Here is a 27,449-nt window from a genome sequence, read left to right on the forward strand (position 1 = left end):
GCACCTTTAAGAGGGAGCCGGCAACGTCGCCGCCCCCGCCTCCTCCCCGGCCCCTCGCGCTTGCGCAAGAAGGAAAAGCCCGATAGGTGGGAGGGGGAGAGAAATGTGACCTAGGCGGCCGGTACCTCGGGCAGTGCGCGAGAAGGCGTGCGCGCACGCGCAAGAGAGAGAGAGAGACCAAGAGGCGCTGCGGCCCTCAGGTGAGGTGAGGTGAAGGGGGGGGGGCGGACGGACGTAGATGTTCCTTACTCCTCCCTCCCTCCCTCCGTCATCATCATCATCACCACCTTCCTCCATGGGAAAGCGGGAGCGTCTGGAATCTGACTCTGAGGCGAAAATGAACGCGGGGGGTGTGTATGAGCGTGAAAGGCGTGTAGAGGAGGGAAGGAAGGGCGGGGCAAAAGCCGCGCTATTCAAGGCGGGGGGGCAAGTGGGGTAGGTGAGGTCCCTGCACGAGGGAGAAGGGCTTCTTGTTGGCGCGCGCGCGCGCACACACACACACACACACACGCGTGTTCCTTTATGCTAGGTGACAGACGACCTTGCGGACCCGTGTTGGTCTACAGCCCAAGCAACAGTGAGTCTGTTGGCGCCTTAAAAAGTCTTAAGAGGTTTATTGTGTGCTGAGAGGCTGCTTCGTCCGATGCGTGAAGGATCAGGCGTGTATCGGGGCGGGGAACTCGAGGCCCTCTGAACCAGGCAGACAGTATATACAGTATGTATGAATGTGAGTGAGTGAATGAATCAAGTATCTCTATTTTTTTATCATTGAAAGGCGGGTCCTGTGGCACCTTAAAGGACCCCATATTTGTCAGTCAGAATCTACTTTGTAAAACATGCTTGAAGAGTGTGTGGCGAGGTGTTTTTTTAATATAGGTTCAGAGAAGTAAACATTGGGGCCCAAAGGCAAAGAAATGTAAGAGAGATAACCTGTAATATTTCTATACAAAGCTCAAATGTATGCAGCAGCCATTCATGACAGCAGTAAATGGCAATTGTGTGGGAGGATGTGTATTGTGAAAGGAAAGGGCAGATATAAAGTGTAGAGGAAGTGAAGTGGGATATATGTGGAGGACAGGCAGAGTGGAAAAGTTTTAATCATATTGTTCATGAATTCTCTGTAAAAGCATCACAGGCAATGTACAATAAAGGACTATGTAATTATTGGAGTTCAGAACCTTAATTGGTAGTAGCTGCTTTCCATGCTTGTCACAGGTTTTGAAGAGAAGCACTTTCCATTTTTTAAAAAAGTACAATACGTAAATAGGATGGGTTTGACTAGGCAGAAGCTGAAAGAACTGGGCATAAGAATAGGACTACAGGCAATGAGGGTCAGCTGCAGCGGAGTATGTGTGTGAAAATTGTGAGGGTATGGTAGGAATGTGGACAGTGTTAGAAACTGGCATATATAAGCTAGGCACCAAATGGCTCCTTAAACCAAGGTTAAAGTCGCCAAAACAGAACATCTAGTCTTATTTTTCAAATGATGGACTGATTGTGACTGATTATCAGTTAAATATCTGACTAGTTCAGATGACAACCTTAAGAACTTTGGGAACTTAAATAAGAAAAGTCATTTTATCCAGGGACAGTCCACATATATATTGCCCTATTCCTACCTCTTTTTCTTAATGGTGACATGGACCATTCATAATGTATGAAGGCTCTTCACAACTGTGAGCAGGGCTGTCGGGTGGGGTAAGTGAAGACAGGCTACAACAATTAACTATAACGGTGTCTGCTCCTGCTCAGGCTGCACAGAAAAAGCATTTTAGTTTCTGAAATTCATTATGATTGTGCAGATAAAATATAACTCAGAGAATTCTACAAGATGTAGTATTAGTGCGTGAAAACAGTCAAAATCCAGTGATCCCCAGGCACTGCTTGCTTGCTGTAGGTTCTGGATATGTTTAACTGTCTGCTTGTAGGGCTGTCATATAAATAACGTGCACAATGTTTAACAGCTTCCTTGCCAGGTGGGTTGGTAAGATTTGTGATAGGATTCATGATTGTCCAGTCTTGCTCATAATTGTGGAGCTCTATCTTGCATCTAATATATATGGTTATTACTTTTAATATAGCTCTTATTTATATAGCCCCTCAAGGAAAATTGTTACCAATGTCTTATGCCCATAAAAATTTCAAGATGATATAAGAGCCAAAGGCCACAGCAACATACCTTAAAGGCATATGAAAGCCATAAAATATATTATTCAAATGATAAAAATGAAGTGAGAATTTTGCATAGCATACTCTATTGCTGCTTATATTGTCAATAAATATACTTTCAGTATCCACTTTTCCCCCCTTTAAAGATAATATCAAGTGATATTAGAAAACCTGAAAATGTCCTCTTTCTTAACATTTAATAGCTTGATCCTTTGGTAATTTCCAGTGCTGCTTCAGCTTGTGTGTTATATTTAAGCACCACCATTTCAGTGTTTTTTGTATTTGAAAGAGTGACTTACTAGGGTAGAGGTAACTTACTAGAAAGTTTCAAACTAGAAAAACACATACTTGGATTTCCTCTGAAGGATGCAATAGATATTTTAGTAAAACATATTATATGTGAAGAATTAAAATATAAAGATGTAGTCTTAAAATGAACAGCTTCAAACAAATTTGATGTTGAATAACCAGCCTTGAACTGCACTTGTGTTAGTGTTGACTACAAATAGCCACAGATTTATGCAGAACGTATCAATGGTTCCTTTTGCTTACACTTTATTTTATTCTGTTTTAGGAATGATGTATGAAACAGGATGCCAAGAAGCTTTGTTTTTATGCCTTAGTCTTGCCCTTGGGAACTGAATTGGAAAAAGAATACAACATGAAAATGCTTCCTGGTGTTGGGGTATTTGGGACTGGGAGCTCAGCTCGGGTGCTAGTGCCTCTGCTGAGAGCTGAAGGCTTTTCCATCAAGGCACTATGGGGGAAGACTGAAGAAGAAGCAAAGCAACTAGCTGAGGAAATGAATATTTCCTTCTACACAAGCCGGACAGATGATGTCTTGCTGCACCAGGATGTGGATCTGGTTTGCATCAACATCCCTCCACCACTCACACGACAAATTGCTGTGAAAGCTTTAGGTACTGTGCTGTTGATTATCTGAAACAAGTTGTGGTTATTTTAAATTCATTCCCCCTTTAATAGATTCCCAGTTGTGTTCTCAGGCTGTTGCTGATTACTTAATATTATAAAACTGAATGCTTATTTTGGCACAGTATGTTTTACTGTTATTAGCCACTCTGAGCCCGGCTTCAACTGGGGAGGGCAGGATATAAATAAAATTTATTTATTTATTTATTATTATTATTATTATTATTATTATTATTATTATTATTATATCATTGTCTCACGTTACATAAATTGGAGTGATACTCGACTTTCTGCCCTCTGTGATATTATTGTGCCTGTACAATTTTGGGAAGTATATTTCAACCCATAGATACTTGATTCAGTCTGACATGTGAAAAAATAATTGACATCAGGGTTTTGCTCTTCTCTTACCACTTTAGATTTTTTAATAAGTCTCTTCCCTCCCAATAAATTTGCATAGCAATGTGTCTCATGCAGAACAGAAATATCTAGGGAAATAGAGGGAAGCAGGAGCTAGCCATTAAATTTAACCAGGCATCCATAGCTAATATTACCACCCCTTCTTCCGCTTATCCCAAAAACATGTTTGCGTTTCATTCTTTTGCATTAGCTGATAGAAGGAGTGAACTCTTTTTGTTACTGTAAGGAAATTTTTAGTATTTGCTAACTTGACTTTGCTATTGCATATTAAACTAGCAGCTTTGTAAAGGCAATTACAGCTAGATGCTCATTGGAAGAGCATATAGCATGATTACATGACTTTTTCTTTTTATAAGTATCAAGGTCTGTATGTTTCAGAAACATAGTAAACAGGAAGTAGAAAGGTAAAATTAACCCTTGCCTAAGTTTATCATTCCTCAAGTACAGTTCACACAAGATGGCAGATCTCCAAAACAAAAAATGTTTTTCTGCAGATAAGAGAATCTTACTGTGGTTAAACTAAATATCCACATATCCACAGTTCCTTAGGGACTGAGTAAAATGCACCAACCTGTTTCTTCAGCTTCACCGGTCACTGGGTGTCTGCAAATACCTTATCTTGGTACTTAATCCTTGGTGGGGCAAAGCATCTCTCTAGAGCACTGATTGCCAACCTGGTGCCCACCATTTGTTTTGCACTGCAGCTCCTATCTTCTTCAAACCCGTATGGTTTAACTGGTTGGGACTGATTGGAGCTATAGTTTAAAACAGCTGGACATGGGCATCAGGTTGAAGAAACCTGATTGAATGCTTATTTTTGCAGAATATCTAGTGCCTCCCCAGCCTGGTCCCCTTCAGCTGTTTTGGACCACAACTGCCAATTCACGGCAGCACTGGCTGGGGCTGAAGGGACTTGTAGTCCCAAAACAGCTAGAGAGATGGGGTTTCTGCATTAGATAGTTGCACACATGGCTGCTAGTCATTCTTCCTTTTTCTGTACTTTATGAACTGAACAAGGATGACACTGTACAGACAGATAAGAATCCTCTGTTTGCTTGAGGCTGCCTAGCAAATTCTGAACTAAAATTTGTCTCCTTTATTCACAGGTATTGGAAAGAATGTCATCTGTGAGAAAGCTGCTACCTCTGTGGATGCTTTCAGAATGGTCACAGCTGCCAGATACTACCCCAAGCTCATGAGCATTGTAGGCAATGTCCTGCGTTTTCTACCAGCATTCATCAAGATGAAGCAGTTAATAGAAGAACACTATGTGGGCAATGTTCTAGTCTGTGACGTGCGAGTGTACTGGGGAAGCCTTCTCAGCCACAAGTACAACTGGATTTGTGATGAACTGATGGGTGGGGGTGGCCTGCACACAATGGGGACTTACATTATAGACCTCCTCACTCACCTGACAAGTCGAAAGGCAGAGAAGGTTCATGGGTTACTGAAAACCTTTGTGAAGCAGAACTCTGCCATCAATGGCATCCGCCATGTCACAAGTGATGATTTTTGCTTTTTCCAAATGCTGATGTCAGGAGGTATCTGTAGCACTGTGACTCTGAACTTCAACATGCCTGGGTCATTTGTTCATGAGGTCATGATTGTTGGGTCAGCGGGACGCCTTATAGCACGGGGGACAGATTTGTATGGCCAGAAGAACACTGCTCCCCAGGAAGAACTCCTGTTTGCAGACTCTTTGAATGTCCATGCAGGCCTTTCAGAAAAAGGATTCAAAGACATACCCCTTCTGTACCTCAAAGGGATGGTGTACCTGGTGCAAGCTCTGCGTCAGTCCTTCCAGGACCAGGAAGACCAGCGAACCTGGGATCCCAAGCCAGTTGCAATGGCGGCTTCTTTTGAAGATGGCCTCTATATGCAAAGTGTAGTAGATGCTATTAAAAAATCCAGCCGGTCTGGGGATTGGGAATCTGTGGAAGTAATGACTGAGGAGCCAGATGCCAATCAAAACCTCTGTGAGGCATTACAGAGAAATAACCTATAATAGAAATATTCCTAATGAGCCGAATATTGAATATGTGCAGAAAACTTTAACATGGATACATTTGTTTCATATTCAGGGGGGGTGGGAGGAGGTATAATGGGGAATTATAATTGCGGGCAAAACCTCAAAGGAAATCCTTTTGGTTTTTAAACTCATTTAAGAGCATTTTAAATGTTGCAGATTTGTGTCACTGTTTTTTTTAAAGCTAAACCTTTTGAACTTTGTATTGTTAGGAAAACTTGAATTGCCCTTTGCACTTAGAAGTAGCTAAAACGAAAAGGTGGGATTTCTACCATTGGGGACAAGTCTGTCTCCCTTCTGTGCACAGCTCATGTATTTTTGCAGTTTGAATGTAGCACTAGAGATGGTTGTTTAAGAACAGGAAGACAAGTTACCCTTTAGGATTCTTCTTGATGTGGTAAAAGTGAGGCAAATACAGAAGTACGGTCCTTAAAGATTTGTAGTCTCTATAGCTCAGTATCAAACTAGGTGGTGGACATGTATTTTCCTGTATCCTCCCTGTTCACACAAAACCCCACCCCTGTTTTGTTGTAACAGTAAAAAAAAGTGTTCAGGAAAAGGCCACTGAACTCTCCCATGCCTTCCCTTCCTCCAATCATTTGTTCCAGCCATTTTGGTCTGTCCCTGGCTCTGATTCCAAAAGTGGGCTGGAAATGGAAAAAGTTGTTGGAGTAGTGGACTGAGAGGAAGAAAGTGTGCAAGGGGGGAGGATTGAGCATCCTCCTTCCTGCATTCCTTCTGTTATATTTTCATCCTACAGACTTCCTGCTTTACATATGAGCAGGGTTGACACACGAAAGACAACCACATCCATCTAGTCTGTGCCTCAGCACCAAATACTTCCAATTTAGTCTCTGCCTTTGAGACTAGCTGTTCTAGAAGTCAGTTGAGTGCTGTGTGGCATTCACCTGCTGTTTGCACGTGCTGGTGCTCCTTTCCCATAGCAGAGACTGAAGGCCTCTTGCACTTCTTTTCCTGCATTCTCTCTTGCCCTGCTCAGTGCTGCCAAATGCCGCCAATGATTGCTTGGTAGCACAGAAGCCAAATCTAAGTCAGTGATGGTTGTTTAATGAAGCAGGTATTCCATCTGTGAAGTTGATAAGAAAAGGAATATTCAGTTGCTGTTTTCAGCTGCATGCTGACAGGGGTAGTTGATTTAATCGAACACCGGACGATGTTCCCTATCCCTTGTCCTGACTTGTATCCTGTGGGAGCTGTGGTGCTTCTTGCGTAGCAGATCATAGTGCACAACTACCAGATCTCAGAGCTGCTCTTCACTAGGCTGACACTGAGAAGCAGTAGCTAATTTTTGTATAAATAATACTGTTTACTTGAATGTTTTTATTGTTTTCCTACTTCGTTTTCCTACTAGGTTTTAATCCTGTACATTAATATAAAGCATTAATAAGCAACCTTTCTTGTGTTTTTGTAAATGGTAACATTATGGAAGAAAAACTAAAAATAGATAAAATCAAGAACTAGATCAGCTGTTTTTCTCTTCCCTGTGGAAAACACCCTATTTTTTTCTATTCTGAGCTTTTAAATTTATTTTTAACCCAAACAGCTGTATTCTTAATTCTAGTTGCAGATGTTGGCTTTATACAACTGGACTAACAAAAGACAGTGTGGACAGTGTTTTGTACTGGAAAAGTCCAAATTCTAGAGTAAGGGAACCTCCCAACTTTCTGTTTACAATATGTGGAATTTGAGAATTTAAATGCTTTGTGAAGATAAGGAGGTCCACACTAAATAAGCCACTGGAAATCTTTGATTGGGTTTTTATGCAAACATGAGAAGATAGAAAAATAATTTAATGAAGGATCTTTCTTTGATTACATATGTGAATTCTCTTTTTCTTTTAGTGGCAAAGAGCAGTACGATACTCGCCGCTTCCCATTTTGTAAGTCTTTCATTTTCTGGTGGTGGTGGTTGTTACTGTTATTGGGGGGAGGGGAGGTTATGTGCTCTTCCTTTTCCTTTGATGGAATGCAAATATAGCCAGTTTAAAGAGGGGAGGAGGCACAAATGTCCAATTATTAGTCTCTTTCACCACCTTCCAGCACAGATGAGATATATTATTGCCAGACTGAGTATATTTGTAAAGGATAAAATGGAGGTAGGGTACACCAGCATTGTTGTTGTTTTAGAGGCAAGTGAGGAGACAATGCAAACACTTGACACCTTAATATAATCAACATTTGGGGAAATACAATTGGTAGCATAAAGGAGCATCTAGCAAAATGACTCTGTCTCAGGCCTTGTCTCTTGGAGGAGTAGCTAAGCATTCTGTTATATGTTGCTACTTGTGCTGTGGCGATAGTGGTGGGACTAGGTGAGCCGCACAGACGCTGAGCATCTTATCAATGTCCACCTGAGTAGACTTGTCTACTTCAGCCTTTGCTGCAGCTCCCGAAGTGGCATTTGTCGGAATTCTCAGCTCTTTTCCTTTGTCTTCTGCAACAAAAAAATTAGTCCATATGAGCCATTGTCCTGTCCCATGAGCAGGTATGCAGAAGCAGTATGATAGCGGACCAGTGGCTTTCTGAGCCCACAATGGAAGCTCATGGAATTCTTTGACTAAAAATAAACAGGGAGTTCTGGACACCACATAAAATAGCAGGTTCACCTGTTTCATTGGTCTCTCAGCTCCAAGTTCAGCTGAACCCATTGTTCTACTCCAACCCTTGTTGTGGTATTGGATCTGTGAGGAAGAAGCATGTGAAGCTCCCTTTTTTATTCCTAACCTGTTACCTTTGAGTGGAGTTATTCTTGGTTCCAATGGGCTTGTCTTATTCTCTAGAGCAGAGTGCACTTCCAGCAGAGGCAGGTCACACTGTTTGTCTGAGGGGCTGTTCATCTCTGGGTTATCATAGTTGATATATTGGTATAAGGGACGCAGACGCTGTGACTTTCCTACAGATAATGACAGTGAATGCTGGAAGATAGATGGCTTCTAAGGCAAAGGCTGTTGGTGAGATGAGAATGATACACACACACACACACACACACGTTCTACCTAAACCTCAGCCCATTCTTTTCTTGCAGATGATGGTCTGCCCCTCTACACCTTGCTTCTATCTGCAGCTACCCCATCAAACAGCCAGGCTTCTTGGTTCACATCATTGATGGAGCAGTAAGAACTTGTGAGGGTTCTTTTTCTGCCCCTTGAGAATGAACTGATGTCTTCCTAGATATAGCACAAGGACTTGGGAAGCAGAATTTCCATTCCCCCTATATTGAAATGTAGTTGAAGAAGAAGTTCTTAAAAGTTCAAGCAGACACACAGCTGCCTGTTTCTGGTGCCTGTTTGTGCACTTTTCAAGAAGTGCTGGGAATTAGGGATGATTTGGGATCATGGGGCTAAAGTTAGAAGTAATATCCATCCTGCTTGGAGGCCAGCTCAGAAGGATTTCCTAGTGTTTTGAAAAGCTGCAGCTAACTGTCCCCTTTTTCTATGTAAGATACATATATAGCTTTTAAGGGACTGCTACTTCTTCAACTCTAAGCCCACCAGCCTGTGCTGGTGATTGTCAGTATTAGCTGTGGGAAATATGATCGTTCTGTACAAGCCAGTCATTCTTACTGTAGATATCACTAAGTTGAAACTAGTATCTCAGATGCATCCAATCTCTCTCTTCCCCCACCAGGAATCTGATACTCAAAAAACCTAGCTTGTAACTTCCCATTTCTTTGCACTCACTCTCTACACCTGTAGGCTCTGGAAGCAATGTGCCTGCTGTGCTAGCAGCTGGGACCACAGTGATATCCAGTGTGCTTTTCCTTTTCTTGGATTTCTTGGACTGTTTGGGCACGAGAGAACCTTCAGTTTTGGGGCCCTCTGTCTCCTCCACCCTTGGAGAGAGCTTCTTGAAATCGGCATGTTGGAAAACAAGCATTTCAGAATCGGTTCTGTGGGGGAGAAACAAGATGCAAGAGGGCTGAGGAGTCAAAGGGAAAGGGGTCTGGTTCCAGTGAGTGTCCCACAATCCAGTACAGGCCTTGGGCTCCATTTGCTAGAACAGTGGGAAACTTTGGCTCCACAGACCAACTTTGGCAGGTAGATGGGACAGTCATCATAATGTCAGGGAAAGGCCAAGAAGGATCAGAGGGGCATGGGAGGGATGGTGTGGTGCTGCTGTTGCCACCAGCATCTTCCCCCTGAATTAGCTGCCTCCCTTGCAATGCCAGGCTGCATTATCAGTGCTAGGACTACCAGCAAAGATGTTCACTGGGCAGCATTCGGAACATAGATGGGAGGGAGGTATTTATGAAGCTGCCTTATAGTGGCCATTGCTCCATCTTGCCCAGTGCCAGGTATCCAGCACAATTGCGCGGAGGTTTCTTTCAGTTCTGCTTTCTGACATCCTTAAACATTTAACTTTAGATGCATTTAATTTGAGATAAAAACTGAACCCAGTTCCTTCTCCCCTGTGCTCTGCTTCTTTGCTGTGGGAAATATATGGAAATCCATCGTGACCTACTTCACCATTCTTGCTTTAAAGCCATAGGTTGCTAGCCAGGCCTGGAGCACAGGAACGGATTTCAGATGCCTGAGTTCTGTAAACAGCTCTTGGTGCCTCTGGATCTCTTCCTCAAACAACTTGGCATGGAGAAGAATCCCTTTCCCATCTTCATGCCACTGTGGGAAGATGCACATAGTCGTCAGAGAAGACCAATGGCAAGAACAAAAGCCTGGTTTTATGATCCCTCCAGACCACAAGAAGGGGAAACTTCCAGCATTTCATATTAAGCAAGTCATCTGCCACCTTTGGGCACCACATCTCTTTAAGTTCTGTAAGAGAGGGAAGTGTTTTCAGAATAGATCATGGTTATTATAGGGCAAAAGTGGGGAACCTGTGGCCTTCCAGATCAGGCCCAGCACCATCACTGGGCCAGTATGTGCAGTGTCCAGGGGCCTCAGCCGTGCCACTATTCACCTCCCTCTTGCTGGATCCACCTCGCTGAGCCCCCCTCTGGAAATCTGAACTAGTCCTGTTACAGATTACGTTTGGACTACAGTTCTGACCTCAGACCACTGGGCATGCTGGCTGAGGCTGCTGGGAGCCAGAGTCCACTAACATCTGGATGGTCAGGGTTGGGTTTTTTGGCCCAGTTTTATAGTAAACACAAAGCATCCTGCACCCCTGAACAAAATTTGGAGAACTCTAGCAAGGTAGCATCACGGGAGAGAACAATGGGTTTATGATTCCGAAAGGCACAACTTGCTTCTTGCAGTGGGAGAAAAATTTCAGTGGCACCATATCACAGAGAGAAAGGCTCCAGATCCTGATGAGGCTGTTACAGAAACCTAAAAAATCCCAAACCCAGGCACATTTAATGTCTGGCATATTCTGATGTTGCAGGGACTGGCTGCCTAGAAAAGGCATATAATTTTTTTAAAACCAATGGAGGACGCTTTCAGCTTTATGGGGGTGACCCTGGAGTAATTCTTCTGGGGGAACAAAGGGCCACTATTGGGAGGGATCAAGAGCCATTATTGGGAGGGATCAATAATCATTTTCGTGTGTTACCATCCTTGGTCACACAGTTATGAGCAGGTAAGTTCTTGTCTCAGCACTGCTAGGTGGAGCACTGAATCCCTCTGAGCTATGGCCCCTTGCCTCAGCAGTGAGGCATCTGCTTTGCATGCAGAATATCCCTGGTTCAATCCATGCCATCTTCAGCTAGGACTGGGAATGTCCCAATAGAAACTCAGGGAAGCTGCTGCCAGTCCGTGTAGGCTCTGTTAAGCTAGATGGACCAATGACCCTGACTCTGTAAAAGGCAGCTTCCTTTGTTCCTATGGAATATCTTTGTAGGGCTGCTGCTGCTTGTTAATTCTCTCAAGCCGTTCTTAACAGAGGCAGCATGGTGCTTCATGTGGGTAGGAGAGGTAGGTTAGGCTAAGAGACTGCGATTGGCCCAAGGTCAGCCAGGGAGCTTCATGTCGGAGTGGGAGGATGTGAACCCTCGTTTCCCAGGTCCAGGTCCAACACTAACCACCGCACTATACCTAACATGCTTCTCTCCAGACATTTCTGCAACATGATCTTCATTTTACCCAGCTTTATGAGCCTGTGGTATGTCCTCAGCGTCTGTAAACAGGATATCCTGTACTATCTGCTTTGCCTTCTTTTTCTCATGACTACAGCACTCATCCTTTACCTCCAGTGACTTGATGGTGGGGTTGTCCAGGGCTGCAGCCAGCTGGAACAGGAAATGAGGAGGCGCTGCCTTCCCACCTGTTTTCTTGTCATTGGGGATCCGTCCAGAACCAGCCATTGACTGCAATGGAAGAAAGATCAGAAATCACACATCTGACACAGGCCTCTGCTTATGTTCAGTTTAGATTTTGGATTCTACTGCTTTTAATATGTAGGGTTTTGTGTGGTTTTTTTTAAAAAATACATTTTAATCATTTTCTAAAATCAGACTTTTGATTTTGTATTGTAAGCTGCCCTGGCGATCTGTCTGAAGGGTGCAATATAAATTTCTATAATGCTCTCGTATTCTAACCTTTACAATGGGGTAGCAAACCTATGGCTCCCCAGATGTTGTTTGACTCCAACCTCCATCAGCCCCAGCTAGCATGGCCACTGGTCAGGGATGATGGGAGCTGTAGTTCAACATCTAGAGGACCACAGGCTCACTGCACCTACTTTACACCAACTCTTAAGACTGGATAATAAAATACACCTATCTATTCATACTGAATTTTTTAATCAGAGTGTGGACTCTTCTGTAACCAAATGGAGTCAATTATGAAATTCTAAAGCTTGTAGAAATAAACAAGCAAATGGGGGGGGGGGCCTAAAGCGAGGGAGAGCATTGAGTGGTTGTTATAAATACCACAACTTTAACTGGCACCTGAGCAGGCTTTCCCCTCTCCTCCCTCATCTCTCTTTCTTTGTGTGGCATGTCTTTTAGATTGTACAGGTGAAGGTAGAAACAGCCTTCTTGCTGTTGTTCTTGTAAACTGCTCTGATAGCCTTTATAGTCAAACACTGGGGTAAAGGGTGCTGTAAACAAGTAAATGTTGTAAGCTGGAAGAGGGCATGCAGGCTGGCTGGAACCTTGCACAGGAGCACACTTGCAGCCCTGTTATTCCAGCTTTTTGGGGTGGTGAGGCTAACAAATTTCATCTTGCCTAAGGCCACCCAATGAGTAAATGGAAGAGGCAATAATTTAACTGAATTGCAGCTCTGTCTCTTTTCCCTCTGTCTTCCTCAGGTGCTCTCATTATTATTTTGCACTCGCATTCTGAGTGCAAGAAAGACAGGTAATGAGGATTTAACACCTGCACCAATTTCTGTAGCACTGACCGAGTCTCAGAGAAGGATTGTTCAATAATTCTGGCATCCTATCATTCTAATAACATTTCCTGTAGCCTTTGATGTCGGCAGCACTCTGCAGTGGATTGCAGGCCTCTTGTTTTAGTCCTTGATGTGCCACAAGGATAGGCAGTTTCTCCCTCATGCAGATCTGCCCTTAAAATTAACTAACAGATGCTCCTTCCTTCCTCAACTGAAGCACTCCCACAGGGAATTTTGTTCCATGCTAAGGATGTCAACAAGGTCACCGCTTTTTTCATCTCTTGATTGCATCATGAGTCACAGAGGTCTGATGGAATCTTAAAGCCTGAAATCCTAAATCTCATCAAAATCTTAGCTTTAAAAGTGTTTCCCCCTCCTTCCTCGTTTCCTGTTGGCCCATAGCTCTGAGAAAGATATAAGCTAAAGATGGGATGTAGTCAGTGGACAGAAGAATCACTGTCATTTCTGCATATAAAAAGCTGATGATTCCTGAGCACTGTTTCTTTTCTCTGTGGTCCATGAGACCATTTTTGTGAATGAAACATGTACACCACATCATATACCTTTTATAATATCCAAAGACCTTCAGTTCAAATTCCCCTCTACTGAAAACACCCTGAGGACTATCATTCAAATGGAGGACTTGAACTTGGTGAATCTGAGCAGTTTGCACTCAGTGGTAAAATAAGTATGTGGCCCCCACCAAGGCTGTGGTACTCTTGTCTAGACAAGAGTGAGCTCTTATAGGGGACAGTCTGCTCTGTCTTGTGGTGACCAGTAGGCCCCTACAAGCATTGCTCTGCTTTCCCTTCATACCAGTTGCTAGGCTACACAAGGACTGTAGCATTCTGTTCATTCTATTGGTGGTTGGCAATGGTCATGTTTTGTGTACCCACTAGTGATGCTTGCTGTGCAAACCATCTTGCTTAATGGAAACAAATATCTTGTTTTCCAAATAGCTTAATGGATATTAATTTGTCTCTTAGATATGGCATAGTGGCATGGCACATGAGCTACAAATGTCAGGAGACCAACAGAGAGACCAACTGGCTCCATCCATCGGCCAGTGAAGCTGCCATTGGTTAAGTGTTTGCTTTCCTCTCCCCTCCTCATTCCTTTTGTCTTACCTATCACATCTATAATTAGACTACGAGTCTGTAGGGAGGGACTATATTATTTTTAAAATAATGGTACAGCACCTAGAGGTGTTCATAAATAATAGGAAGAATAACATAAGGAGATACTTGTCAGATGAAAGGCTCATTTACCAGTCCACCATACAGTTTTCAACAGTGGCCAATCACATGTTTTCAGAAGCCAACAAGCAGAAGGTGAGTGCAACACCACTCTACTGTTTCCCAAGCAACTGGTGGGAAGCAAACTTCGCACTGGCATCTGGTTGGCCACTGTCAGAGGATGCTGGGCCAGAGCTTAAAAAAAATTAACGGAGTTGTTGCCACCACCAAGAAAGCCCTTTCCTCGACCTTATAACTCTGGAAAAAATATGATGTGTGTGTGTAAAAGCATAAAAACAAACACTTTAAATTCTTTTTCCAAGCTGCTTAAAGTTGAGCTTTTCATCATTATTATTAACTACCTTTATAGCAGGAGTTGTTTGGAAGGCTCACAAATCAATAAAATACAACATCAAGATACTATATAAAACAATGGAAACTAGCAAATTAATTAGTTGGTCTCTCTTATCAGTCCCTCCATTCTACTATGTCTGGCTCACAGATATGGGATAGCTTTTTATCTCGGGTGCTTATCAGTAACCTATATATTATCTGTTGCGGATGAAAGGAGGAGCTTGGCGACATTTGGTAGCATCGAAATTCTCCTGCTGGCGAAGCAAGCATTTGCTCACCCGCGGTCGGTACTCCGAGAAACAATGCGGGCGCCGCTCGCCAGAGATACGCAGCGCTCGTTCTCCCCAGCGCTTATTTCGTGGAGGCTCGAGAACTACACATCCCAGGAGCCTCTGCTCTTCGTCCAACCTGCGACAGGAAGCGCCTGTTGCTTAGAGACAGAAGGCGGGGAGTACAACTGCCAGGGATTTGACTCCCGCGCCGCTTCTTCGGAGAGAGCCGCCCAGTGCCGCTGGGCAGAGGAGACCAGAAATGTGAGTGGGGGGCTGCGAAAGGGGCGGAGCAGCATGTGGGCTCTCGGGCTTAGCCGCTCTGAGGTAACAGGGTGCCGGACTAAGGGGCCTTCGGTCTGATTGGGCAGCGCTCGCTGTGAAAAGGCGGGGGGGGGGCTGTGAAAACGTTCGCGTGGCATGGAAAGTGCATGGGGAGAAGTTGCTGTCCTTCCCCCTCACAGTGCCAGCGACAGGGGTCCTCCGAGGAAGCCGAGCGGAGGGAGATTCGAGGCAAGACAAAAGGAAGAACTAACGTGCGCAGCGCATAATTCAACTTTCAGGGATCAGGCCAAATGCCCATCTTAGTTCGGTATCCTGTTCTCACAGTGGCCACGGGAAGCCCAGCAGGCAGGACCTGAGCCCAGCAGCGCCCTTCCCACCTGTGGCTCCCAGCGACTGGCCTTCAGAAGCACCTGGAAGAAGAGCTATGGTCTTTGTGGCTAGGAGCCATTGATATCCTTACCCTCATTTCCCTAATCTCTGTTAAAGATGTGGAATTTGCTGTCAGGAGTCAGGGGCCACCAGTCTAGACAGCTTCAAAAGGTTATTAGTGGCTCCTCCCATTGACAACTTTATATTATTTCTGCCATCAGAAGCAGCATGCTTCTCTGAATACCAGATGCTGAGGAGAGTGAACTTGTTGCACTCAAGTCCTGCTTGTGGGCTTCTCCTGGGAATCTGGTTGTCCACTGTGGAAACAGAATTATGAACTTGGTGGTCCTTTGGTCCGATCTACCAGAGTTGCTCTTAGCAGAGGAAAGGAGGGTAGATCATTTTAAACATTTCCACCTTTCATCAAGAGGATTCCAAGGTGGCATACAAACGTGTGAGCAAAACTACCCATAGTGTCCTAATGAGCATCATGGCTTGGTGAAGATTTGAATCTGTCTCCCATCCCAACCCCCAAGTCTTAGGCCCCATCTGCACTATACATTTAAAGCAGTAACGTACCATTTTAAACAGCCATGGCTTTCCCCCAAAGAAAGCTGGGAAGTATAGTCTGTAAAAGAGTTGTTGGAAGACCCCTGTACCCCTCACAGAGCTGTAGTTCCCAGAGTTCTCTGGGAAGAGGGGCTGACAGTGAAATCACTGAATTGTAGCTCTGTGCGTGGAATAGAGGGTCTCCTAGTAACTCTCAGCACTCTTATCAAACTGCAGTTCCCAGGATTTGTTTCGGGAAGCCATGACTGTTTAAAGTGGTTTGATACTGCTTTAAATGTATAGTGCAGATGGGGGCCTAGTTTGACATTCTGATTGCTACATCCGTGGTAGCTCTTTTTAAAATTATGCCTTAACTGTGAAGGGAGGCTAAGGGTGCATTCTTGCTTTATGGATTTAACCTGGATTTGATGACCATGGACACTGTATTTTGAAAAAGGACTGAAGTCCACCCATCTCTGACTTAAAGGGTCATATGAGATGATACTTGTGGAGGGAGCATGTTATATTTGGGAAGAAATGGAATAGACTAGCTTATGAACTCTTTAGCAATCTCAGTCTTTTATTCCCACCTGATAGGCACCCAAGATCAATTTGTGCAACCATTTTGGTTGTGACTAGTTGCTTTCCTTTTCTTATCTGTATTGGTCTGCTCTTGTGGCAAATGATCTGCCTGAACCATTGGAAACTGCTCTTTTCATTAATGACTATATGGCTTCCATATATGTGTTCAGGACTGGCATACAAAACTGCAGTTTTTCTTTGTGGCAAAAGATTCAGGCAGCCTTTTTCCCGTCAAGTGTGCCCTAATGCAGGCATCACGTGTGAATCAGTCTGAATATTATGTAATTTGGGACTTGGGGAGCAACAGATCATGAGTCCTTCTGCCCGAGTTGTACCAAAATGGGCTTTTGTCATGTTGCAATTGCCTTTCCAGCTACTTCACAGGCTTGAACCAATTGTCCCTTAATTGCACTGCAAGAATCGATCCTAAAGTCCTCCTTTCCCTCCGTTTTAGGCTGCTGCAGTTTCCCTGATGTAGGGCAAAGGATCCTTTCCAGCAGCTTGTTTGTACTTGGCTCCTAACAGCCGTTTGCCCTCCAAGCCAACAGAATAAACACATTCTCTGTGCTGTGCCTGGAATGAAGCCAATAGTGTCCTGCTAAGCGCTCTCCCCCCCCCCTTTTAATGGAGGTGTGAGGAAGGCATTTGGCTTCCTATATATGAAACAAGCTTGGCTACGGTTGTTGTTTAGCTTCAGCCATCCCTTCTCTACAAAAACAGCAACAGTCTGCTTGAGTGTATCTTACCTAGGTGCTGAGGTAGGATAGTCAATGTGTAAAATGTGCTCTGGGAGCATCTTGAGGTGAGCGTTGGGAAGGTGATGGGAGGCAGATGGCTGCTCGAGAGGTTTTTTCCCCCTTGCCGCCTTTTTGCCCGCTTGACTGCGCTGACAGCTTTGTGATGTCTGGCACTGTGCTTCAGCCGTGATGGTTGCACCTGTTTTGAGTGGGCAGAATTCCAGTGTTCTGTGTGTAGCTTTGGGGTGTGATGGAGGTGTCACTGTTTGTTTGGAGGTACATAGGAAACATTTTGGAGGTGAGATCCATGGTAGGAAGATAAAGCCAGATGTTTCCCTTGCTAGCTGGCACTGAAACAGAGGCTCCACTTAATGGTGATAACCCAGAGACTTGGGTTCTGTACAGCTCCCAGGAGCTTGGCCTTTACCAGAAACACTTGGCAGCGCTGAGGCCTATTTTACTGTTGCTTTTCAAAGATATTCGCACGTGTTGTATAAGCAATTATATCTGTGTCTGAAAACATGTAAAAACAAACAAACGATGCAACTGGTAATTCAACACCAAGCTTTTAACATAGTTGAGAAAACAAACTGATTTGTCCGTTAGTATTGCTGTGTTGCCTCTCTGAATGCTTCAGGCTAAAACCAGACTGTAACTGATACATCATAGTGATAGCTGAGTACTTCTATCCAGTAAAATAAAAGATACTTGAATTAAAAACAGGAAAATGTGACAGAATAAAAATAAAAGGCAAGCTAAAAATAACTCCACAATAACAATCAAATAGCAGCAATTAAACTTTGAGAATACAAAATTTAAAACTCCAGGAGATACTTTTATTCTTTTTATATCTCAAAATACATGAACATTATATGCTCAAGTATTTCGAGGGGGAAAAGAATAATTATAAAACAAAAACAAAACTCCAACAGAGAACCTTTCATACTCTTGGCACCACTACTGAAAAAGCCCTGTCTCCCCTAATCTCAAGGGTGGCTGGCACAAAGATCAAGCCTTCCAAAGTTGGTGACAGAAGCCAGGCCGATTCATAAGGAGCCACCTCCTTGAGGAGGACATTCACCTGGTTCCTGCATTATTTTTGCAGTGTTTAATTAAAACATTTTTGTTCTCTCAAGCATTTTAATAGTTTGTATTTTAAGTACTGGGAGGATGCTGTATTTGTAAACCCTGGTAATGAAAGCTTTTACTCCACTCTTTTAATTGCTATTTAATTCTGTTTATTGTTTTTGTTTATATACCATAGGCTGAAATCTTATACACCCTTGGATTAAGTATGGCTTACCTGCCTTACTTCTGAGTAGACTTATATAGGGTTGTACTGTATTGTTTTAGTCTGCATTGTAAACTCTTTTGGAATCATTATTATGAGAGATTGCAAATGGTGATCATAAGTTGTTGCTACTGAAAGCCTTAACCTCCATAAATTTGTCTTTTAAAGCCGTCCAAGTTGGTGGCCACCACTATATCTTGTGGTAGTGAATTCTATGGCTTAACCATGTCTGTGCTGGGACTACTAGAAGAACTTCCTTCTGAAGTTACACCCAGAAAAAATATACTTATCATACAGGGGATTCATTATCAATCTAGACACCATATTCGGAACCGGTTGTGCTTCCTGCTTTTTATAGGCACTTCCATGTATACTCCTATGCCCTTCTGCCAGCAGGTGAAGACTTTCTTATTCCAACAGCCTTTGGGGAACTGACTCATTTTAAGGAAAGAACTGGGGTTGTGATGTATTCTATTATAACTGTATATTTTAATAGATCATATATATAGTTAGTTAGTTTTAATTCTATTAATGTTTCATTGTTTTTTAAATTCTGCCTCTTGCCTCATGTTTTTAGCTGTTTCTAATTTATCTGTAAGCAGCTGTATTTATCTCTCGGGAAAAGGCGGGACAGAAATAAATATAATACAAATGTGTGCTTTATTGCAGTAGTTAACATGTATGACATGATAATAGTAGCAATGTTTCTAAGACTAGCATGATGTGGGAGATGTGAAATAAAACCAACACTGAGGATATAATGATGTTTAGTTCCTTGCAGCAGCTTCCCTACAGTTTCCTGTTCTTCCAGATAAATTGGCCATGCTTTGCCAGTGACTTTGAAGGAGGAAGAACTAAGGAAAGTGAGATCTTGTAGTTCTTGATTCCTGGTCTGGAGCTGAGGCTGAGATGTCAGAGGGGCCCTCCAGGATTACAGGGCCCATTCCCCCTGATCCCTCCCTTTGTCCCGATTACTACAGGCGTCCCCTATCAGGTGAGTGTGCTGTGTGATCCTGGGGTACCCTGGTAATCTCAGTGCATAATCAGTTTTCCTTTTCACCTCTGGAAAAGAGAAGGATCCATATTTTTCTCTATAATGGGTAGAATCCTCTAAGCACTCACTAGCCCTTGCTGACGACTTCAGCTTGTTGGACTGCAACTCCCATTACCCCTGGGCCATTGGCTGTGCTGGCTGGAGCTGATGGGAGCTCAGTGGCGTCAGGTTCTGCACCTTTAAGAGAGCAGTAATCAAGCAGCTACTTGATACTTGAGGTTGAGCTGGAGCAGGCTGGGGAGGACACTGGTCAGGAATGATTTGGTCTAGAAAAAGTGCTAATTTAGGGTGACAGAATGTGTAAATTCTCGTTCTGTTAGGAAAATAGGATCATAGGAAACTTCTTTTTCCCAAGTCAGATCATTTGTCCTTATACCCCAGTATTGTCTATTCTGACCTGCAGCAGCTCTTCAGGGTCTTGGGCCCCGGGGTCTTTCCCATCGCCTCCTTTTAACTGGAAGTGTTCAGAGATTTGACCTGAGAGCATCTGCATTAACTTTATCTCTGAGCTGCAGTCTTTCTCGACTCTCTTTTTACATCTTTAGCACGAGGGAGACTGGAAGGGAACTCTCTGAAGCTGGATCTGCTGCCCGGCCCCATTCCTCCAGAATGCAGCCTCTACCCTGAATGCTACAGTGCGCGCCTTGCTCACCCTCCTCCACGGATTAAGCCAAATGCCAAGGACATTCTAGAGATGGGAAAGAAGGGCACAGTGGGAGCTCTCCTGCAGCTGGATGGGATCTCCTTCTTCCAGGAGGTGACACCTAAGCGTAAGTGTGGTCGCAACATAGGGACAGATGCCAGCCTGCTGTTGACAGCATTAGGGGTGGTGTAGCCGTTAAGAGTATTTGAAAGGGACTCAGAAGACCCCGATTCAGATCTACACTCAGCCATGAAGCTCACTGGGTGACCTTCAGGCCAGCCACTGTTTTTCAGCCTAACCATCTTAACAGTGGTTACAGTGGGTTTCTTCACCTACAGCAGTGGCTATCTCCCATCATGCCTGATGGGATGGGATGATGGAGGCTAGGACTGATGGGAGTTGCAGTCAACAACATTTGGAGGGCAACACTTTGGCTACCTCTGACCTGTGGTGTAATCCTGGCTGTACAACCTCTGTAACACGGAGAGAAATATGAGTTCTTGTCTCTCTCCACAAGTTACAGGTGAGCTGTCTATTTGTTTTTTTTACAAGGAAAACATAAGGAAGTTCAAGGGAGAGAGGCTTTTGTGCCTGTAGCTCAAGGATTGTAGAGCAATGTTTTCTTTCTCTTGCCAATGCAGGCAAAGATCACAAGGACTATGAGAAGGAAAATCTGAGGCGCATGCGAGAGATTCAGCGGAAATGCAGAGAGAAGGAGCAGGCTCGGGAGCTCAGCCAACCAAAGCCCGTGAAGGCCCTGTGGAAGTCTCAGAAGTATGAGAGTGTGGAGTCTAAAGTCAAAGCAAAGCTGCAGGTATTTCTACTACTGCTTATTGGCAATACATTTTACATGCAGTCTCTCTTTCTGTCTGCTGAGAGGAAAGTGATATAGGCAGTGAACATTTGGAATCTCAAAATTCCAAATGTGCCCACAGATCTGAGAATATTGGCAACCCCTGTCTGATGCCCCAGTTTAAAACAACGTAGGTGGTGGTCATCAGGAACAGGTGCAATAGACTATGCTGAAGGTTGATCAGTGATGTTCTCTGGGTTCTTCAGTCTACACCCGTCTGTGACTGTGCAGTAATTCTTCCTCCTGTTTTCCTCTTTCCTAGGAGAGTCCTAGTCCTCCGAATCCAGAGCATCAGAAATACTTGAGAGCCTATTCGCGCTGCGGTGCAGGAATTCGTCCATGCAAGTCACCGTCTCCAAACCCTGCCCAGTCCGGAGCAACAGCAGATGCAGCAGCTGCAGAATCACAGAATGGGAGTGTCAAGGTGGGGGGCGGGGAGATGCCCACCGGTGCTGATGCAATCTGCTTTATACTTCCGTTTCCTCATGAGTGGTTAGTGCTTTAGCCGACCTCCTCCCAACCTCTCCATTCCAGGGGTGCAGTAAATGATGGAGCTCTGTGGTGACCCAAGGCAGTGGGAGGGACATTTTTTGCAGTTGTGCATCAGGTTGACTTCCAGCACTTCCAAAGCACTCTTGGAATGTTCTCTGTGACCCCCAAATTATTTTGTTTCTTTGATCTGATGAGGGGAATATTCCCTCCCCCTGCCACAAAGACGTGATCCATGCTTTCAAAGTTGGCTAGGGTCTAGGAGAAATTAAACCAAACCTATCCCTGGTCTATAGAAAATGTTTCCTGACACCCGAAACTCTTTGCCTTCTAGCTCTTTACCCTTCTCTTTACAGAACCAGGAGGAGAGTCAAGGGGTGGACTTTGTCAGCCACAACGCCCGGAATGCCAAACGGGCTCAGGTGCGGCGCTCACGCTCCTTGCAGTCGCTGACTGAAGTGCTGGAGCAGAAACGCAAGGATCAGGAAGAGTACAATGCTAAGCAGAAAGGCCATGTCCCCCACTAGTAGGTATCCAACTCACCCCTGACCCATCTGGCTGCAGTATTTATTTGTTTAAAATACTGCTATCCATGCTTTTCTGTGTTACAACAGGCCTCCAAGGCTACTTGCAAGAAAATAAAATTAATACCCAATAAATATAAGGTTGAAAAATAGAAGTAAAGAAATCAATGTTCAACCTTTCTACAAGACTGCAAAGTGGTGGTCACAGGTTTGAATACCCCTTCCCTTCCCATAGAAAACATGCATGTCAAGGAGAAAGCTAAGCGAGAGCTATTCTCCCTGACATAGTAGCCTTACATATGCAGTGAGTTCATTTTTAAATGGAGAGTTTTCAGTCATGTGATCCACCACCTGCAGTCTGAAATGGCAGGAACAGATTTACCATCTCGGACACAGCAGTCTGTCTGGCATAAGCACCAGAAGTAAGTTTGGGAGCATTCTGCCCATGTGCAGGACTGCCATATGAGCATGATGGCATATCATATCAGCTGCTGAATTTAGTTTTCCCAGAATCTCTGCTTTATTTTTTCGAGGAAGTTTCTAGCCCCTTTTGTTTGTGATTTGAAATAAATAAAACAGTATTCTGAATGGGAGATTCTGCCATTCTGGATGGATAAAATGGGTGGGGTCACAACTCTTCTTAAAGATATAGAAGGGAATACTTACTTCTGGGTGCAGCTCTGTTCTTGGATTCCCAGGTGGTGTCTGCACCATAGAATGCTTTTATTGGCTTGGACTGATTGGCCAGCTATACTCACTGCTGAAAATGACCTGGCTATTCCTCATTCATGCCTTGATAACTTTGGGATTAGACTACAGCAATGTGCTCTTTGTGGGGCTGCCCTTGAAGACAATTCAAAAACTTCTAATGATTTGGAATATCTCCACGCAGTTGGTGAGAGGCACAAGTCTGGGTGGCCATGTTATGCCTGTGTTTGAAACCCCTTCTCCTGGAGTTTCATTTCTGAGAGGCTGATGGCCCTGACTGCAGTAAACACCACATCTGTTCCCACCTCCTGTCCCAACTTCTCTTCTAGCCGTTTCTTTACCACTTAATTGGTTTGTAGGGCCCCGAGGGGAGAGACGTGAGGCTAGGCCAGGCTCTGTTCCTTGAAGTCTGAGGTGCTGTTTCCTCCTAGCTTTCTCTGCCGTTCTTTCCTCGCCTTAACTGCTATGCTCTTTCTGCTGTGATTTAGCCTGATTGAGAGGAAGGACCACTGGCGCAAAGAGGCAGAGGAGCGCCAGCGCAACATGCCTGACCCCTCCATGCCACCTGGCCACACCATGATGCCAGAGAGCCAGCGGTTGGAGACGCTCAACAACCTCAAACAAAGTAAGGAGGGCGGAACGCAAGACATGTGAAGCTGTTTCGTGCCGGGTTGGCCCAGGACAGTCTAGTTCAGGAATGTGGAACCTGCCACCCTCTAGATGTTTCTGGACTCTGGCTCCCACCCCCACCCCCCCAGCCAGGGTGGCCAATGGGCAGCAATGATGGGAGGTTTAATTCAACAACATCTGGAGGGCCACATGGCCCCCCACACCTGGCAGAGGCTCTATGGAACATAGGAAGATGTCTTATACCAAGTCATGTTGTTGTCAATCTAGCCGTATATCTAGCTCAGTCTTATCTGCACTGACTGAATTGAGCAGGCATCCTTAACTGTAAGCTGGTCACTCTTCCTCTTCTCTCTTAGGCCAAGAGCGCTTCCTGAAAGACCTCCTGCTGCTTCCAGTGCGAACTGACACCCTCAGCGTCCAGAACAGACGTGCCACCCTGGAGAATAAGCTGTCGCAGATCGAGGAGGCACTCAAAATATTCTCTCGGCCCAAAGTCTTTATCAAGCTGGACTCCTAGGCAGAGGCAAGATGCTCCCTTTCCCAGCCTTCTCTTCTGGACTGCAATGGAGAGGAAAGGTCTCTTTTTCTTTCCTTGCTCTTTCACTCAGCCAGAAATCCTCTTCCCCCTCTCAGCCATCCTTGCTGGCTGACTCAGTGATGCAAGCTTCTGCCCCACACTTGTGTGGCTGACCACTCTCTGGTGCTTGCTCTTGGCACCCAGCCTTTCAGGAGCTGGGATGCAACAGAGGTCTGCATCATACCTGTCTGCTTGTCTTGCTTCACACCAAGGGCGGGGAGAATCTGTGGCCTACCAAAAGTTGCTGGCCAGTGTTCAAGGGTGATGAAAGTTGTAGTTCAAACTGCATCTGGAAGGCCACAGGTTCCCCTTCCTTGTTCTTCATGCAAAAGTAGTAGGTTGCCAAAAAGGAGATGGGATGGTTGGTGGTGGAGGAGGGGAGAGAGAGGTGCTTGGTCTCAGAGGAATCTGGCCGTTGTGAGATCTGTAAATCCTCTGTAGCCACTGCTTGAATAGCAGGGCTGCCCCTCTGGGAAGAGTGCATTGAGGAGCTCTAACAGTCCAGCAGGACTGAGCAGGCACCCTGGGCGTTGTTCTGCTTTTTTGCAAGACGGTTCAGGTACACGCATTGGCTGGACAAGCGGCCAGTGCTCAGAGGGATAGGTATTCAATTTTAACTTAAATAGTTGGGTAGGTTTTTAAATAAATAAATAAATAAACTTTTGAAAGCACTTGTCACAGAACAGAGGCGGACACAAGCACTCTGGAAGATTTTTTAAATGGCTGAGGGATTATTTTTAATTTACAGATATATGGTGAATGCATCCTCCATTTGGATGATACATTGTACAAACACAGCAAGTCTCTGCTCCTCAGAACTGCAGGCAAGGATGAATCCTAGGAGCACCTGCTTTGCATACACAGAAGGCCCCTCTGGCACCTCCACCTAAATGGGTCAGGAGGGGATGAGAGAGACCCTATGCTGAGAGTGTCAGAGAAAGGGATTGTGCATTAGTTGGACGTGGAGTCTTACCTAACAGAAGCCTGTATAAGGATCCATAGTTGGATAAGAAGTTCAGTATTAGGAAGGATGCTAAGTAGGCCCAGCAAGCTTCAAACAGTCATAGGCTGTGGAATTCAAGTGCCTGTTTCTTTTTTTAATATAATTAATCTGAAAAGCTGCACTTGATTCTGCATCATGGAAAAGCTGCTGCTGCCTTTTACACTAACACAAAGCTAAGGTAGAGGAGATGGGGCTGCTGCTTATGTTTTGCTGCCTGAAAGACTCCCCTTTCAGGCTTGTCCTTCATTTCGAAAGGACCCTGGAGCCAAGTGGCACTGAAGTCATAGGAAGGGCAAAGATAATCCATATATTTTAAGAGCTGGCAGGATTGAACAGCATGGCAGGGTTGGAAAGGGTTAATAAGGTTAACAGGCAATCTAGTTCCGCCACCCCAGAACAACAACAACCCAAACCAAACCCTGGACAGGGTTGCAGTGAAGGGTGATGGGCAGCAGTAGCAGGATTAATTGCCTCCCCGTGGGGCAGTTGGAGTACATAAAACATTTCCTCCCCTCTGGAAATGACAGACAAGAGTTATTTCGGCTGCGCAAACTCTCCTAGCCAGTTTTTTTTTTGGGGGGGGGGGGTAATGGTGAAAAGTCCTGGTAGCTCTGTACTGCCTTCAAGCATTCTCCTTTCCATGCAAAAATTGTAGTTTCAGGCACCTAGAAGAGTTACCTCCACCAACAAAGCAGAGAAAAGCTTGGTTAGTTTTCTGTGGACCTTGTGCTTGTTAGGGCACCAGTAACAGGTTATGTTATGTGGGAAGCAGGCATGCTGTGGCCCCGATACAGGACTGCAGGTTGACCAGTTGACCATCTATTAACTCAGTCACTAGCCTTGAGAAGAGGTGGATTTGGATGGGAGGCTCACGGCGCATGGAGATTCGCAATTTAACCCTTCTGTATTTGCAGACCTGACACAAAAGCAGATTCCTTACAAAGCAATCGGGCTTGGAAACAATCTTCAAATTGATTTAAGATATCACTGCATCAAGTGGGTGCTGCAGCACAGAATAACCCTTTACATCCCAATTTCAACCCCTCCCTGCTTGGCAACAGCTTCCAAGTGGGAGTGAATGGTGGGTCACGGACCCTCATTTAGAATTCTTAAATCCCAGAGACTTTCACGTGGCTGGCTGGTTGTGAACATGGCCTGCAGTGACTCTCTATAGGTAAATTACTGCACCGTCGTTAAGGCCAACAGTGGGAACGAAGAGATGCCCTGAACCCTGTACCTGGCCACTACTGTCCTCTGGTGGTGGACCCCAGTAATTGTACAAGATACAGTGGTACATCGCAAGACGAAAAACGCGCAAGACGAAAGAGTTTTCCGTTTTTTGAGTCGTTCCGCAAGACGAATTTCCCTATGGGCTTGCTTCGCAAGACGAAACGTCTTGCGAGTTTGTTTCCTTTTTCTTAAAGCCGTTAATAGCCGCTAAGCCGCTAATAGCCGCTAATAGCCGTGCTTCGCAAGACGAAAAAAACCGCAAGATGAAGAGACTCACGGAACGGATTAATTTCGTCTTGTGAGGCACCACTGTAATTATTCACAGCAAATCAAGGTCTTAGGCTGCGAAACGTCTCTCCTAAGGTGGAAGCAGCTGCTGTTGGCTAGTTTGCCATGATTTAAGATCCCCTCCTACAGACTATGAGCATCTTAGCTGGTCAGTCTTAAAATGAACAAAACAAGAGAAGACTATCTTATTTCAATTTAGAATGGTAAATTAAACATCCCCCTAAAAACCATTTCAGTGCAGATGATCCTGCCCTGGTAGAAATGCAGCTGGGATGAATGGGTGATTTGTTAGAGATGCTTCTATTTCCTTTCGTCAGTTGCTTTTTGCAGGAGAAAAATGAAAGCGATGTGGAAGGATATTATGCTTGAAACCTTTTCTCTTTCATTAATGGAGAGGCAGGTGCCAAGGGCTCAGGCAAGAGATATAGCAAGAAGCTGGACACCTTGCAAGGCCAGATCAAGTCAGTATACTGAGGGCCACAGAGCTCAGTGGGTTGGCACATGTCTTCATTCTTGATGATGCTCCCCTCCCACTGACGGACATATACAGTCACTGCTATCAGCAGGTATCTAAAACATCCTGGGAGAATTCAAATTGGCATATAATATTTGCATAAGCCACATCATCATGCAGATTTCTTTGTGTTCACTATCTTGAAGGTTGAAATAAGCACTTAACACCATTTTGGTTTGCCAGTGTATAGAATTCTTGCACGCAATAGGAATGAGCAAGGGGCCAGCTAGGCATACACCCTGCCAAGAGATGGACTAGTCCAAAGCTTTACAACCTTTCAGGCCTAAGACCTGCTTTTGAATCTGTGTGTGTTAGAAACATGTTCAGCTATCTTCTCCCTTTTATCTTTCCAACTAGTTAGAAGGGTGAAAACATTTCTCCCCATCTTTCTGCTTATATTTTAATTA

The 27,449-nt window shown here is 44.6% G+C and overlaps 3 protein-coding genes across 12 annotated transcripts; 2 read left to right on the forward strand and 1 right to left on the reverse strand.

Annotated features, from left to right (window-relative positions):
* Nucleotides 1-73: 73 nt before the first annotated feature.
* On the forward strand, nt 74-11,418 carry GFOD2 (Gfo/Idh/MocA-like oxidoreductase domain containing 2; the record flags this gene model as incomplete). 8 transcript variants are annotated; one of them, XM_082229342.1, is made up of 5 exons in its annotated part: nt 74-200; nt 2,744-3,089; nt 4,626-5,495; nt 7,408-7,445; nt 11,365-11,418. In XM_082229342.1, the coding sequence occupies exons 2-5, from the start codon at nt 2,753-2,755 to the stop codon at nt 11,401-11,403; spliced, it is 1,284 nt and encodes a 427-aa protein (XP_082085468.1). In that variant the 5' UTR covers nt 74-200; nt 2,744-2,752. The 8 variants fall into 8 exon arrangements, with proteins under 8 accessions (XP_082085468.1, XP_082085467.1, XP_082085462.1 ...); XM_082229341.1 differs by lacking the exon at nt 11,365-11,418 and adding an exon at nt 8,591-9,231; XM_082229339.1 differs by lacking the exon at nt 11,365-11,418 and adding an exon at nt 530-577 and having other exon boundaries at nt 95-200; nt 7,408-7,736.
* LOC309535880 (uncharacterized protein C16orf86 homolog) lies at nt 7,715-14,827 on the reverse strand. 2 transcript variants are annotated; one of them, XM_082229394.1, is made up of 6 exons: nt 14,726-14,827; nt 11,711-11,830; nt 10,027-10,184; nt 9,246-9,454; nt 8,297-8,458; nt 7,715-7,999 (listed from the first exon to the last, which is right to left on the reverse strand). In XM_082229394.1, exons 2-6 carry the CDS (start codon nt 11,825-11,827, stop codon nt 7,845-7,847), a joined length of 801 nt encoding a protein of 266 aa, XP_082085520.1. In that variant the 5' UTR covers nt 11,828-11,830; nt 14,726-14,827; the 3' UTR covers nt 7,715-7,844. The 2 variants fall into 2 exon arrangements, with proteins under 2 accessions (XP_082085520.1, XP_082085519.1); XM_082229393.1 differs by lacking the exon at nt 14,726-14,827 and adding an exon at nt 13,422-13,662.
* A 44-nt stretch (nt 14,828-14,871) lies between these two features.
* ENKD1 (enkurin domain containing 1) lies at nt 14,872-26,885 on the forward strand. 2 transcript variants are annotated; one of them, XM_082229372.1, is made up of 9 exons: nt 14,872-14,980; nt 19,341-19,523; nt 20,129-20,353; nt 20,868-21,040; nt 21,342-21,503; nt 21,925-22,094; nt 23,289-23,425; nt 23,787-26,301; nt 26,566-26,885. In XM_082229372.1, exons 2-8 carry the CDS (start codon nt 19,439-19,441, stop codon nt 23,945-23,947), a joined length of 1,113 nt encoding a protein of 370 aa, XP_082085498.1. In that variant the 5' UTR covers nt 14,872-14,980; nt 19,341-19,438; the 3' UTR covers nt 23,948-26,301; nt 26,566-26,885. The 2 variants fall into 2 exon arrangements, with proteins under 2 accessions (XP_082085498.1, XP_082085499.1); XM_082229373.1 differs by having other exon boundaries at nt 14,893-14,980; nt 19,301-19,523.
* Nucleotides 26,886-27,449: the final 564 nt, after the last annotated feature.

This window comes from Podarcis vaucheri, assembly GCF_965113315.1.
Source record: "Podarcis vaucheri genome assembly, chromosome: 7".
NCBI lineage: Eukaryota > Metazoa > Chordata > Lepidosauria > Squamata > Lacertidae > Podarcis > Podarcis vaucheri.